Source organism: Microplitis demolitor, chromosome 5, assembly GCF_026212275.2.
Source record: "Microplitis demolitor isolate Queensland-Clemson2020A chromosome 5, iyMicDemo2.1a, whole genome shotgun sequence".
Lineage (NCBI taxonomy): Eukaryota > Metazoa > Arthropoda > Insecta > Hymenoptera > Braconidae > Microplitis > Microplitis demolitor.
In genome coordinates this window covers 16,355,466-16,370,973 of record NC_068549.1, presented here as the reverse complement: position 1 = coordinate 16,370,973, position 15,508 = coordinate 16,355,466, and the positions used below count along the sequence as shown (strand labels likewise).

Below are 15,508 nucleotides of genomic sequence, written 5' to 3'. Positions count from 1 at the left end.
CTCCTGTTGCTATTACAAAATACTGATCGATACATCTCATTAAGAATACGCCATAACCTTAGACTCGTGACGTCCCCTCAATCCTATCCGAATCCCTATCTTTGTATATAAGTATGAAAAATATCTATTATTTATCAGTATAACTTATTTCATGATGAACTTATTTTTTCAGATGCTTTATTAGCTGATTTACAAAATACAGTATCGTCTGATGGAAACCATCATTTAAACAATAAAACAACACCAGGATATGGATCATTGAATGGTAGTAGGACTCATGCATCAAATATCTACCGATCTTATGATAATCGAACGTCACCGCTACCTCCTCAATCGGTAAATGAACAAATTTTTTTAATTATTATTGTACTATGTAGTATGAATATCATTATAATTTTTTATTTTTTTAACATTGTAATGTTTGTGATGAGCTATCTAGTGATGTGAAGCTGACCGTTAGGTCATTTTTTGACCGTCACGTCATGGTCACAAGACCGTTAGCGGACCGTTCATAAAATGACGGACCGTCACAATTGTGGCGACATCTTACAAACGCCTTTCTAACTTTTACACAAATTCAAATTTTAAAACCGCCATTTTCTTTAAATACCACGAGGTAAGAATACGAAGGGAAAAATTAATTTTTCAATCATTTGTAAAAAAGATTGCATCTAATCATCTAGCTGGTTAAGACTGACAAAATTCATGACCAAGCCCAAATTTGTGACTGAAAATTTAATGACGGTCACAAATCATCCAGCTAGATGCGACTGATCAAATTTGTGACAAAGAAATTTTTGATGGTCCGAAATGACGGACTCTGACTGGAAAATTTGTGACGATCATTTCGCAGTAGAAGAGGCTCGTCATTTGTCGTTGGTCACAAGACCGTCAGCGGACCGTCTTGTGACCAAAACTCAAAATGACGGTCATTCCGCATCACTGGAGCTATCGTAACTAAGAATTATAGTCACAAAATTTTATTTTCATGTTGTACCATCGTAAATTTCATTTTAAAAAAGGATCTTATTGAATATATCTCGGTATCGCGACAAGCGTTCTTCCGGTCGAGTTATTCGGCGAGTCTCTGTCCAAGTCCGTTCATTTTATCTATAATATTATCCATATTATGAATTGACCCACGCTTTCTTTCACAAGCCGGCATTTTTATCTTTACTTTTCCAAACATTTACAATAGAATATAGTAATTTTTAAGACTTCCATAGTATAAACATGGAATTGGTATTGCCATGATTATTTCTTTTTCATGACATAAGAAGAAATATAATTTTTTAAAATATGCTATCTTTGTTTTTATGATGGTTGAATTTTAAAAATTATTTCTTTATCAATAAATATTGACACAAAGCATTTCAGAATTTTTAATAATAAAAATATAACTTTCAGTATTGAATAATTAAATTAATAAATACATGCCAGTACTGGTTGATGGTTAGGATGGGAGAAAAGTATATTTAAAAATATAACAATATTTATATTCGTCACAGCATATAATACCACTGGGTTACATAATTAGATTATTGATTTGAAGTGGTCGCAAATACTGATATATTTCGAGCTCAAAATTATGTAAAACTTGTCTTGGAATTTTCTCAGTGAGCTCGAGACTTGATTAAAATTAATGTAATTAATGTTTCGAATCTATTTGAACACTGAGTTGAGTAAATAATTGAGATCCGAATAAGTATCATGGAATCATTCTTTAAATGATTTAATAATTCTTATAATGATTACCGAACGCCTACATTTTGAGTTTATTGAGATTTTGAGATAATTAGTCACTGAGTTCAATTTAATTCAAATGAGTTGATAATTAATCGAGCACTGAATCTAATAATTTTATGAACCGAGGTAGCATGATTGTAGAGGTTACCGAGTAAGAATAGTTAGTCAGTTCTTCAATAAGGCATCGGGATAACCCATCCAGCCGTTACTCCTTGACACTACAGTGCCTCAGAATCTTGTACATGAAAATTCCGTGTAAAACAGTACATTATATAGATAACAGCCGTAGAAGGGTTGAGCAACCTCTTAAACAAGGGTTAAACCACCGTGGAACGATTGTGGGAGCGTGGTTGTAATGCAGTGGAACCACGGTATTCTTTATGCGATCATGCCACTATATTCAGAGCGCGTTTCCACTGCATTTTAAGAGTATTTCCACGGTGATTCAACGGTGTTTCGACCGTGAGGTCAAAGTATTCTCACGGTGGCTCCACAGTGATTTTAAGCGATCTCCACGGTGAGCTTATAATGGTTCTCCGATGGCTTGTTGAAAATAACTAGAAAATCATGCGGAATTTAAAAAACTTTACTGGTAATAATTTGTAAAAAGTTAAATTGTCAACACAAAGACTATAACATTTTGTGATAAGCCTGAAAATTTCGCCGGACAAGTAAAAAGATCTCGAAATTTATTTCGAGCTCTAATAACTTTGGAACAAATAAATTTATCAAAAAATGATAAGAAACCTTTTTTATAGAACGTTCAATTTCCTAAAAAAAACATGTGTTAGTCTATTTGATCGATTGGTGTATTAACGAGTTAAAAATATTCAAAGCTTAAAAAAAAGTCGGTCTATCAGTTGACCCTGCGGGGCAGCCCCAAAACTTCTCGCTGATTTCAAGCTCCTTGAGCACAAAAACATTGTTGTGAGTACGTTTTCGAGCTCTTCGAGCGCGAAAATACTTTTGTATGCCCTTGTTTTCGAAAAAAAAAAAAAAAAAAAAAAAAACATTTTTTACAATTTTTTTCCCAACGATACCTTTCAAACGAATTGACAAATTGAGACGGTTAAGGTGCCAATCGACGTTATTATTGAGTTCTAAAGCTGATCAGATTTTGGAATTGATGCATCTAGTCGTTTTTGAGAAATTTCAAAAAAACTAAAAAAAAAATTTTTTTTAATTCTTTCGACAACGGGTTCGCTTGAACGAATGAATCAATTTTGATGGTTGAGGTAGCATTCGACGTGGCTTATAAAGTTTTAGAGCTGATTTAAGAATCAATTAGATTTAAGAATCAATCCATGAAGCATATAACAAGTTATCCAAAAAAAACATTTTTGAAAAATTTTATTTTTGGAATATCTCCGAACAAACCCTACCGATCAAGCCCAATTTTTACAGCTTGTAGGAATTAACAAGCCGCGTCGAATGCCACCTTGGAGATCAAAATCGGTTCTCACGTTCAAAAGTTATAGAATATTTACATAAATACGTACGTACGTACGTACACACATACATACACTCGGACATCATCTTAAAATTATTCATAATAACTCCCTAAAACGTCGAAACGTCAAGATCTGTTAAAAAGTCGGTTTTCGAAAATCGGACCGAAACTATACAATAACTTACCGTTAATTTGAAAATTTTCAATTTTCTTAGCGGGAGGCTAAAAAATTTTCCTGTGTTATTGAACAGGGAAATCGAATTTTTTAATAAGCTAGGTTAAGATAATATATAAAAAGGTATTCCAGTTCTGAAATGCATGATGGGTATTGTGTCAAGACGTTGCGCCGCCACAAGTGTATCTGGTGTACTAACCCGTCTCTATAGTATTTTCATGTTAACTCCCGTAATAATTATAAAAAATTTTAAATAATGAATGAGCATTTAAACAAATCATTTTCATTACCCAATAATATTAATAAGTTGAATCTAATAACTGAGAAACCTTATTTAATTTAATTAATATTATTTGATTATTTTTCTAGTTAAACCTGTTTTTCTCAAATGCGATTTATCATTTATCTCGAGTATTGCATCTTCAGTGGTCTGTATAACACGTGCATTTTTTGCAAGCTTGCTCATTGACTCAACTGGGTTCGAATCCCCGAATGATGATTTTTTTTTTTTTAATTTAATCCTTGTTACTTTGTTGTCTTATCACTATTTTTAATTTCTTATTACATCAATAAATTTTTGATAAGTATGATTTTGATCAATATCATTAGCAATAATAATTTGAACAGCGTTAATCTAATAGTAAGTGAGCAATTAGGATATAAATTCATTTAGATAAATTTTAACTCTGAATATTTCATCGATTTTATCGGATAGTAAAATATTTACATTAAACAAATTACTTTTCAAAGTTATAATTCTCAATTTTATTGAGAAAAAAAATAAATAATTGAATACGAAAAATTAATTCATTTCAATCACTAGCAATATTAAGTGCAGCCTTTTTTTGTTTTAAAAACTCTAAATAATACGGCTCATCATGGTCTTCATACGAGGCAGATGAAGGAACTCGTAGGTACTGAGCTACCGCAATTAAGCGCGTTCGATAACTCAACTGACGAGGCTTCAGATGAATATCGCCACCAGCTCGAACCTGAGAAAATAAATTTTCAACAGGACTAAAAGTTGGGCGCCCTGTTAGAAGATACTGTAACTTTCCTGATAAAACTAGTTCTTCACGTAAATTTAATGCAATGGTTGTAGCAAGAATTATACCTCGCTGAATAGATTTCCATTTATTATCAGAAGTAAATTGTAGTTCTCTAGTAATCTCAATAAAATTAATTTTGTAGGAGCTCCACTCGTTCTAAAGACAATTTATTAACTCCAAGAGAGTTATTTTTATGTCGACAAACCATGAAATCATACCACTGGCTACACACTACAATAAACCAACCGGTTGTCATAGCTTCTTGCGGAAGTAGACCAGTTTGAGCTGACAAAATCAATGCGTGCTCCATATCATAACTAAAAATTTTTTTAGCCAGTCCAACATGCATTTTATCAAATTGTGATAGATCAAGAATTGCAGCAATACCTCATCATCATCAGTTTCCAAAGCAGCATCAAAGGGTTTACGTGGGGACGGTACCAAAATATCTGGGACAACATTTTTTTTTAATTTATATGAATTGTTGTCACAGTCAAACAATCCTTTGCTGAAGTTACCCTGTCAACAATAAAAACCAATACATCAAATTTAATACTTTAATCCTTGAGTTTAGTGAACGGATTTTATTTAATTAAATATCCGACTTTTGTAACTGTGGGAATATACCTCACTCAGGCGAAAATTATCAGTTACTAGTTTCAAAATTCTGCAAGCAGTTACCCATTTGTTTATCACATCAACTGATCGAGAAAACCGCAGCATTTTGAAACCTTTTTCACTGCTGTTGTGACAATTTGGGAAGCTGCATCCGGCCATTATCTACAATTAATATTAGCTTAAATAATGTAATGAACAATCTATCATTATTAATAAAACAATGAATTAAAATATAAATTTATATACTTACTTTATTTTGCACTTCAATAAATTGCACAATTAACAAAAAAAAAAAACGTCATTAAAAACGAATCGCAATTCTATAAAAACCATTATTGATTATAATGGTTTTCTTTAATTATTATGATGAGCAATATATAATTGAAAGAATTTTTACTGAATACAAATGAGTAACGTTGTATTCGACATTTCCCGCAATTAAAATTCGTATCACTGTAAGAAATTTATTCCACGTACAAATAATTATTGTTTATTAATAAGGAAAATTGCTTGAATGAATTTAAAAACAACGATTTTCTTCCAAAGGAAAAGATTTAAATGAATTTATATCCTAATTGCTCACTTACCATTAGATTAACGCTGTTCAAATTATTATTACTAATGATATTGATCAAAATCATACTTATCAAAAATTTATTGATGTAATAAGAAATTAAAACTAGTGGTAAGACAACAAAGTAACAAGGATTAAATTAAAAAAAAAAATCATCATTCGGGGATTCGAACCCAGTTGAGTCAATGAGCAAGCTTGCAAAAAATGCACGTGTTATACAGACCACTGCAGATGCAATACTCGAGGTAAATGATAAATCGCATTTGAGAAAAACAGGTTTAACTGGAAAAATAATTAAATAATATTAATTAAATTGAATAAGGTTTCCCAGTTATTAGATACAACTTACTACACAGAGAGAAAATTATGGTAACAGTTACTATATATTATGGGAATGGTTCCCATACTGCATAGTAACCGTTTTTTTTTTCAAATGTTGATTATAGGAACGGCACCCATATATATTATGGTAATCATTTCTATAATTATGGGTATAATTCCTATATGGTATCGGAATAATTCCTATGGAATCATGGTAATCGTTACCATGTAACTATGATAATGGTTACCATAATATTATGGTAATGGTTACCATAATATTATGGTAATGGTTACCATAATATTATGGTAATAATTCCCATACATTATGGTAATCATTACCATAATATTATGGTAACCATTACCATAATATTTAGAAATTATAATAAATTTTTTTTTTGTAATAAGCATTTTTTTTTGTATACTTAAAATTTTGTAATATACAAAAAAAAAAACACTTCTTACAAAAAAAAAAAAAAATTATTATAATTTCTAAATATTATGGGAATTATTACCATAATATTATAGTAATCGTTACCATAATATTATGGTAACGGTTACCATAATATCATGGTAATAATTTCCATACATTATGGGAATGATTACCATAATATTATGGTAACCATTACCATAATATGATGGTTATGTTTACAATAATATTATAGGAATAGTTACCATAATATATAGGGCTTATTCCCATATACACTTAGGAACCATTACAATGTGGTTATAGGATCGGTTACTATTTGCTTGTAGGAACTATTCCTATGAGTAAGTTAATCATTACCATAATTCTTTCACATGCAATATGGAAACTGTTACCATAATGATATGAATTGTTCCCATACTTATGGAAACTTTTCCCAGAAAGTATGAGTCTATATCCCATAATCCCAAGTAATCATTACCATAACGGTATGGGATGATATTTCATAAACATACTAGGAACAGTTACCATAATTTTCTCTCCGTGTATTGGGTGATGGAAATAATTTTTTTAAATGCTCATTCATTATTTAAAATTTTTTTAATTATTACGGGAGTTAGCATGAAAATACTATAGAGACGGGTTAGTGCGCCAGACACACTTATGGCGGCGCGATGTCTTGACCTATTTCCCATCATGCATTGCAGAATTGGAATACCTTTTTATATATTATCTTAAGCTAGGTCTTTAATCGACATACAATTTTTTTCTTGCACGAAAAATTTTTTTTTCTATTGAACTATGATTTTTTCCACATGCACTTTAAAAAAAAATGTTACTCCAAAATGACGCACCCTACCGTTTACCCACTAACAATGGGATAATAAGTACTTTTTTTGGTAAATTATATAAATTAGAAGTTAAAATTTTTCAAACTTATCTAAAATTTTTTTTGTTTTACATCTCATGGCGTTATTAAAAAATTGTTTAGCTTCTTTTTCATCTTGTACATAATGATTGTAAGTAGAGATGGATTTCTTCTGAGATTTTTCAAAGCTTGGAATCTTTTATTTTCGGCAACTGAACAATTATCAGTCCACCGAAAAGCAAGTGTAGCGGATATTTTAAAGAACGATGTATTTGCTACCTCAACCGTCTCAATCGGTTAATTCATTCAAGAGATATCGTTGCGGGCTGGCCCGCAGGGTCAACCAATAGATCGATTTTTTTTACGTTTGTTGCGTATAACTTATAAACCACTTACCCGATTCATCTCAAAATATAGTCAGTTGTAAGTCTTGGTGAGCTCTTTCGATTGCCACCAAGAGCGTTCAAATCAGTTCATTCATTCCAAAGATATCCTCGGACAAAAATTAGTTTTTTTCAGTGAAGGTATGTTTTACCGGCCTAACTGATTTTTGAATTCGAAAAGCTCAAAAATTTACAAGTAATAATGTTTTTGAGTTCCCTGAGCTCGAAAACGGCGGGAAGTTTTGGGGCTGGCCGCAGGGTCAGGCGGTTTCCAGATTTTTTGAGAAAAAGTAGCATGAGGAATGCGAGAAACATTGTGATTTTTTGTTTACTGTATCTGAGATAATCTTTATTCAGTGTATAAATTATTAGTATTGTATTCATTAAGGAAGTTGTATGGTTTTGCACTTTTGAAAAATCGATTGTTTTTTGTCTTTCCTTATAATTAACATATCAAGAATATTGTCGTAAAATTTCCAGTCAATCAGAGTAACCCTTGCCTCATCCTCCCCTAAGTTGAAAAAAAACTTTTTTAATCAAATTTTCAGGGGGGCCTTTATGCCCCAGTAGGCTTTCTTGCCTTCCCCCCCCCCCTAAGTTGAAAAAGAAATAGTGTATCACACACCTAGGCTCGGCTTTGCCTTGGCCAATAATTACATGTGATCTGAGACTTTCCTTATTTTACTGGCCTAGGTATGTAATATACTATTTCGAGATGTCATCATCAAAAGTATAGAGTTGTATTCGCGGCTGTTCAAATATGCCGTATAAAAATAACACACAGGTGAAATTTTATCGTTGTTCCGAAAGTTTACTGAATACCGCGTGGATAACTTTCAAACGTCAAAAATACATACGATAATTGTAACACTGTAAATATTGGAAACACTGGTTTGGGTGACAATTATGCAGGTTATAACCGATTGCTTATTTGAATCTTCGGTTTCTATTACATTTAGAACATGACCAGATTCAAATATTTGTCCTTCTTTATCGTTTTGTCCTCTAACCCGATTATTTTTAATCGATAAAAACCCAAATTTTATTATTTTTTACATTTTTTTATAAAAAACCAATACGGTTTACTACAATGTTTACACCATTACACTATTTTTATATAACACTAGGGCGCTCTACTTTTAATAAAAGTGCTGCCTCTACAGTTCGGGCACGATCCTTATATGAACGCCTCAAATTTTGACAGGACCTCTATTTTGACATTGTCTGATAAAATTTCATGAACATTAAAAAAAAAACATTGTCGGTTTTTTTGGTACACCCTAATATACTTCCCAATACGGCACCTCCTATTTTTACTCCATAACTGCCTACAAGATGTATTATTGTATAAATAACAGTTTTCATGAGAAAAATTCCTTGTGATGGAGGTGGCAATTGTGATGTTACAACCGAAACGTGTTCAGTAATGAATAAAAATTAATTAATTAATCAGTCGGTTAATTAATGGATGTTTGCGTAGTTTAAAATGTATAATTATACTGTTAATCCACTAACTAACAGTCTTTAACGAATAACAATTCATTAGGCACCGAACAATATTCAGTTTTATCCAGGACGTGTTGGTGGAGTCGTTAGTGAGGCACCTCCATCACACCTCATTAAAGTTACCATAAAATTATAAATGGGTTTGACGTAAACACCGCTGTCCATCGTGCAGTTTTAAATAAAGTTAATATATAGTATTTAATTTTAAATTTAAGTTCTTGTGATATGATAAATTAACTGAACGTAAACAGCGCCATGTATGTGTACATACTTCGACTATTTGTTGTCCACATGCTCTCATCACCAATTTTCACGTACTGTACTGAGTTGTAGATGTTTTGCTTATATTTATTCATACTAAAAATATATTAGTAGTTTATACATAGAAATTGTATGAAAGACGTGAGTCGTGATGACTGACTACCGACCCGGAGACGAAACTGTCAACACCATGAGGTCTTATATAGAATTGTACTCGAAGCATAAATTAGTTTTTGTAAATATACTTGAAAATTATTCCAGATAACAACAATTTCTCCGCGAGTAAGTTATAAAGAAACAGTTTAGGTCATCGTACCGTCAAGTTGACGGTAACATTTGACGATCCACCTATTGGCTACAAGTTGGCTTCAACTTTCTCAAAAAGTTAGCGACAATCTGAGGTTTTAATATGAAAGCAACTTGACAGAGAAAGTTTATGTCACGTTATTATATTGGCAACTTTTTACTCGCCCAACTTGTTGCATTAAAGCTAAAAGTTGCCATCGACTGTTGTTCACCCCGAGTTGCAAGAATGTTCCTGTCAAGTTTCAGCTGTAAGTTTATGTCAAAGTGATGACTTAGTGTCAAATCGTGAAAAACATATAAAATAAAAATTTTTTATCTTTTTTTTTTTCAAATCTTTATGAGTATCTAATGTTAAATTAGAAACAATATAAAGAAAAAAAATCTATCGGTTGACCCTAGGAGCCAGCCCCAAAACTTCCCTTTGTTTTCGAGCTTCCTGAGCTCGAAACATTGGCGTGCATACATTTTCGAGCTCGAAAATACTTTTGTGTGCCATTGTTTTCGAAAAAAACCGTTTTTAGCATTTCTTTCTCCCACGATATCTCGCGAACGAATAAACCGATTTTGATGGTTGAGGCGGCAATCGACGCATTTTATTGAGTTCTAAAGCTAATCAGATTTTGGAATTGTTTGGTTTAGTTGTTTCATAGATATTCGCAAATAGTTATTTTTTACCATTTCCTTCTCCTGCAATATCTCTCGAACAAATTAACCGTTTCACAAATAATTCAATAAAAAACTAAAAAAAAAAAATTTTTTTCGTAATTCGCCAATATTTTCGAGTCTACTTGATCAAATAATCTGACATTTCCAGGAAAGTTGATGGCCAACAAGCTCTTTCGATTGCCGCCTCAAACATCAAAATCGGTTCATTAGTAAAAAGTTACACACACACACACACACACACACACACACACACACACACACACACACACACACACACACACACACACACACTCGGACATCATTCTGAAAATAGTCAGAAGAGCTTCCTAGGACCTCAAAACGTCGACATCTGATGAAAACTCGATTTTCGAAAATCGGGATGAAAACAATAACTTATTGAATTTTTCGAAAATCCTTGATTTTCTTGGCGGGAAGTCGAAACGTTTTTCCACCTCTATAACGATTAATGATGTTTGAAGAGCAATAAACTTGCTACTTTAATTTTCTTTAAGCTTTCATCAATCGGACAAGAAAGATGACTGCATGGATGAATCGATCTGAAAATTTTACAGAGTATCGGGGATACATTTAGCTAAGAAATCATTTAAATAAAAACATCTATACTTCCAGCAATATCCTAAGTAGCGTTGGATTTTCTGGAAAAAAAACAAAAAAAAAAAGTGTTTCCTTTTGCTTCTTTCCAATCAATAGCAATGATAAACAATATAGTATATTACACATCTAGGGAAGTAAAGTAAGAAATGTCTCAGATCACATGTAATTGTTGGCCGCGACGAAGCCGAGGTCAAAAACAATTTTTCGCGTCGATGGAGTGGGAAAGCGGCAACTTCGTTTTACACAGCGGGACGAAAGTTCACGCTTTCCGCCTGGAGGCGAGAAAAACTTTTATCGACCGACCCCCAAAAACAATTCGATAGATCAATTTGAAAATTTACAGGGTTATTAGGGATACATTAAGCTAATAAAGTCCTTCACAACATTAATCTTTTCATCGATATTTACAGAGTAGCGGTTGATTTACTAAAAAACCAAAAAAAGCCATTTTTTGTACTTCTAATGGATGTTAAAAATAAAAAAAGTTCTTTTTTTCAAAAAATGATGAGAGCCCTCCGATTGACTGTGCGATCATCAGTACCCGAAATATCGATGATCAAAGCCAAAAGGATCATTTTTTGTTTGAAGGCTGATATCTCTGCGACAAATCGTCTTACGAGGTTAAATAAAAAGCCAAATTGAGGCTGAATAAATTTGCTGAACGAACTATGCATTGGTTTAATTGAAAAAATTTTCGACGGTCCGTGGGCTCTTCGGAAAAAAAAATCTGTCTATCGGTTGATCCTGCGGGCCTGCCCTAAAACTTCCCGCTGTTTTCGAGCTCTCACATTAGAGTAAATACACTTTCGAGCTCTTCGAGCTCGAAAATACCTTTGGTTCCCTTTTTTTACGAGCTTTTCAAGCTCGAAAGGGTTACGTTTCATATTAAAATTGAAATATTTTGAATCCAAAATAATTAATAAATAAGCATTTTTTACATATTTATTCATAATTCTATTCAATAAGTAACTCAAAAATAAATTTACGTAATACGTTGTATCTATATCGTGTAAGTATATCGTGATACGAGCGAACATGATGATTTTTAAGCAGTCACTTCCAATGACTTACATAAAGATAAACATATTAGTTTTGAGTTATGTTGTTCAGTAATTATGATATTGTTCAATGAAAAAAGCAGATACAGATTTTACGTTTATTATTCCGTAAACGATATCTCTCAAACAGATTGTCCGATTGAGACGTTCTTGGCGGCAATCGAAAGCTTTTATCGAGTTCTAGAGCTGATAAGATTTTGGAAATGATTGATCCGACAGTTTTCAAAATATCCAAAAAAAAAAACGAAAAGAAAAATTTTTTTTTTCGTATTTCTTAAATATCTCAGAGTCTATTCAACTAAATGATCTTAAATTTTCTGAAAATCTAAGTTCAGAAGGAATCTTTCGAATGCCGCAAGAACCATCTAAATCGATTCATTCATTAAAAAGATATGACAGGTTTACACCCACCCACACACACACACACACGCGCGCGCACACACAGACAGACATCGCTCAGAAAATGCCTGAATAGCATCCTCGCACCTTCAAATGTCGACATATGATGAAAACCCGATTTTTGAAAATCGGGGTAAAACCAACAACGTCACGAATTTTTTGAAAATCGTCGATTTTCTTAGCGGGAAGTTAACAAAATTAATAAATTTTTTGTCTCGCGGTATTTCTCATGTATGCGGAAGAATTGGAGCTCTTAAAAAAATTCGATAAAAATGCACCGAAACTAGAGATCTCAAGCTATAAAATGCTTTTTTCAAATCTCGATACGATTATTTTTCACAAAGTTACAGCCTTCAAAAAATCACTAAAAAATTTATAGAATTTCTCTGTTCTTTTAATTTTTGGCGTTAGTGTAGTTTGGTATTTGAACTGGTTTCTCGCAACTGTACAATAATAATATTATATATAGAATTTTCAAAGCTTTTAACATCCGATGTAAAATAATGAATAATTTTCATTGAAACCTAAAAATTATTTCCTCAGTGAATTTTTCGTATGGAAAGAAAGAGTTAGATATTTCATTGTATAAATATTTGTGATAATAATAAATTGTAAATATTTCGAACGATTTACTTGAATATGTTCCAAACACCAAATTAACTAGATGTTCTTAAAATAGTTGGTGGGACAATTTTTTCGTTGAGTGTATTTATGACTTCTTTCTTGACTACCATTATGCTTGTTTACAAACACGAAAACATCTTTAAATTAAAACAAAAATGAAAATCTTAATTGAAATATGCGCTTTGATTTAATTAAAAAACTAAATTTTATATAATTTTGAGAGTTATTTATTGTATATTTTTGTTTATATTTATTTATAACGTTTTTTATAACTCTGTCATTGGAAGCGAAACAAAAATATAGTCAGTTTTATTATTAGGTGACGTAATCTTCTAGTTACATAAAAAATGATCCATTAATAAATATTTGCAACTAGTACTAAATGTCTTCTATATACTAATATAACTAGCAAACATAAATTTACTTTCAAAACTATATCTATATCAACATTATATTTTTATGTATAGTTTACTTTTAGATACTCTTATTTTAACCCAATTTTTTGTTACAGCCATTATCTTTGCAGTTAAATAAGTTAAAATATCTGGATTACTCATAATTTTAAAGCTTTTTTTTAACTTTCCGCTAAGAAAATTGTAAATTTTCAAAAATTCTGGAAGTTATTGTTTTGACCCCGATTTTCGAAAATCGAGTTTTCATCAGATGTCAACATTTTGAGGTCCTAGGAAGTTATTCTGACCATTTTCAGAATGATGTGCGTGTATGTGTGCGTGTTGTGTGTAAACTTTTTATAACTGTTGAACTAATTTTATCAAGTAAACTCAAAGATAATTGAGAATTATGAAAAAAAAAAAATGTTATTTTGAGTTTTTTTTCAGCCCTAGGATTCGATAAATTGCGCCAATTGCCACCCCGAACATCAAAATCAGTTCATTAGTTCAAAAGATATCTTCGAAAAAAAAATGCTAAAAAACGGTTTTTTACGAAAATCCTTAAAACTACTGAACCAAACGCTTCTAAAATTTAATAAGCTGTAGAATTCAATAAAACACACTGATTGCCACCTCGAACATTAAAATCAGTTCATTATTTCGAAAGATATCGTCGTCAAAAAGTTGAAAAAAATAACATTTTATGTAATTTTGTCCCAAGTAAATCATAATAAAATTCACTAAAATGTATTCAAAATCATACCAACTCTTCGTCTTTATGGTCTCTTTCGATCGTTACATAATGTCATGTAACTTATTTTTAAGTTTAAATAATATTATCAACGAAAAAATTGAAAAAACACCGTTTTCAATATTTTTCTTAGATGTTTTATGTATTAACGCTTTAATGAATCAGAACGCATTTAAATCCTTACTTTGATCGCTTGTGTTGATTTCTGCCTGAATATACTTTTTTTTTCTTCTGTATTGAATATAATCGTGGATAAATATTTAAAAAACGCTCATTCATTAATTTTTTTCGATTCTAAAATTCCAAATTTCAACATAAAACGTAACAGGGTTGAAAAGCTCATAAAAAACAGAGGAGCAAGGGTTTTTTCGAGCTCGAAGAGTTATAATAGTGTTTTCGAGCTCCTTGAGTTTGAAAACAGCGAGAGGCTTTAAGGCTGGCCCGCAGGGCCAACCGATGCCCAAATTTTTTTAAATTTGTTTAGTGAATATTTGTGATGTTTATTAGTCTTTAACTATTTTCAGAAATTAATATTTCAATCAATTAAATTTTCTTTATAATTTCCAATAAATTAAAATTATTCAGTATTTATATGAATCATCTTTTTTTTTTCAGTTTCTTTTTTTTTTATGTTCAGAACTTAAATTGAGGCAGGAAATACGTTTGGCTTTAAATCAAACAATTTTTTTAATTCTCATACTTAGATATTATTAACGCTGAACTTTTTTTAATGTTTCAAAAATGACCGATAGTAATTTTTTATATAATCATCATAAATATTAATTTTTTTTAATTATAATTTTTGAACATTTTTATTTTAATTTGTGTTATAACTATAGTGGCCAACATTGTTCGGAGTCACCATAAGTCCATAGAATTTCATTAAACAACATATATTTTTCTGTGTATATGAAATTTCACGAGTTTTTTTGTATACCTGACGATTAGTAAGATGATTTGAAAGAAAAGAGTTACAAGTTAAAATCTCACTTCACTATTAAAAAAAAAAAAAAACACGGGAAATAAATAAGGCTTTTCTGAATACTTAATTCGTAGAGATCATTAGAAGAGATACATTAAAATGCATAAATATAATAAGAGAAGTGGCGTGCTTCCATGATATAAACTAGTATAGAATTAAATTACGAAATAAAAGAATTAAGACCGCTTTAGAAATATTTTTTTTTTGCTTTAAATAATAAAATTTAATTTAAAATTTTGATGGATACTATAAGTTTAATAATTATACTCATAGAATAATTACAGTTTGTGAGTGTATATTAATTCTTTATAAGTACATACGATTTGTAAGATGTAACTAG

At 31.2% G+C, this 15,508-nt stretch overlaps 1 protein-coding gene across 3 annotated transcripts in view; it reads left to right on the top strand.

The window, feature by feature from the left end:
• Window positions 1-15,508, top strand: part of LOC103575940 (leupaxin) — a 62,978-nt gene that overhangs the window by 40,513 nt on the left and 6,957 nt on the right. For all 3 annotated transcript variants that reach the window (XM_014443559.2, XM_014443558.2, XM_014443560.2), the window contains exon 2: window positions 173-336. In XM_014443559.2, the coding sequence (XP_014299045.1) occupies window positions 173-336 (164 nt within the window). The remainder of the gene's footprint in view (window positions 1-172; window positions 337-15,508) is intronic.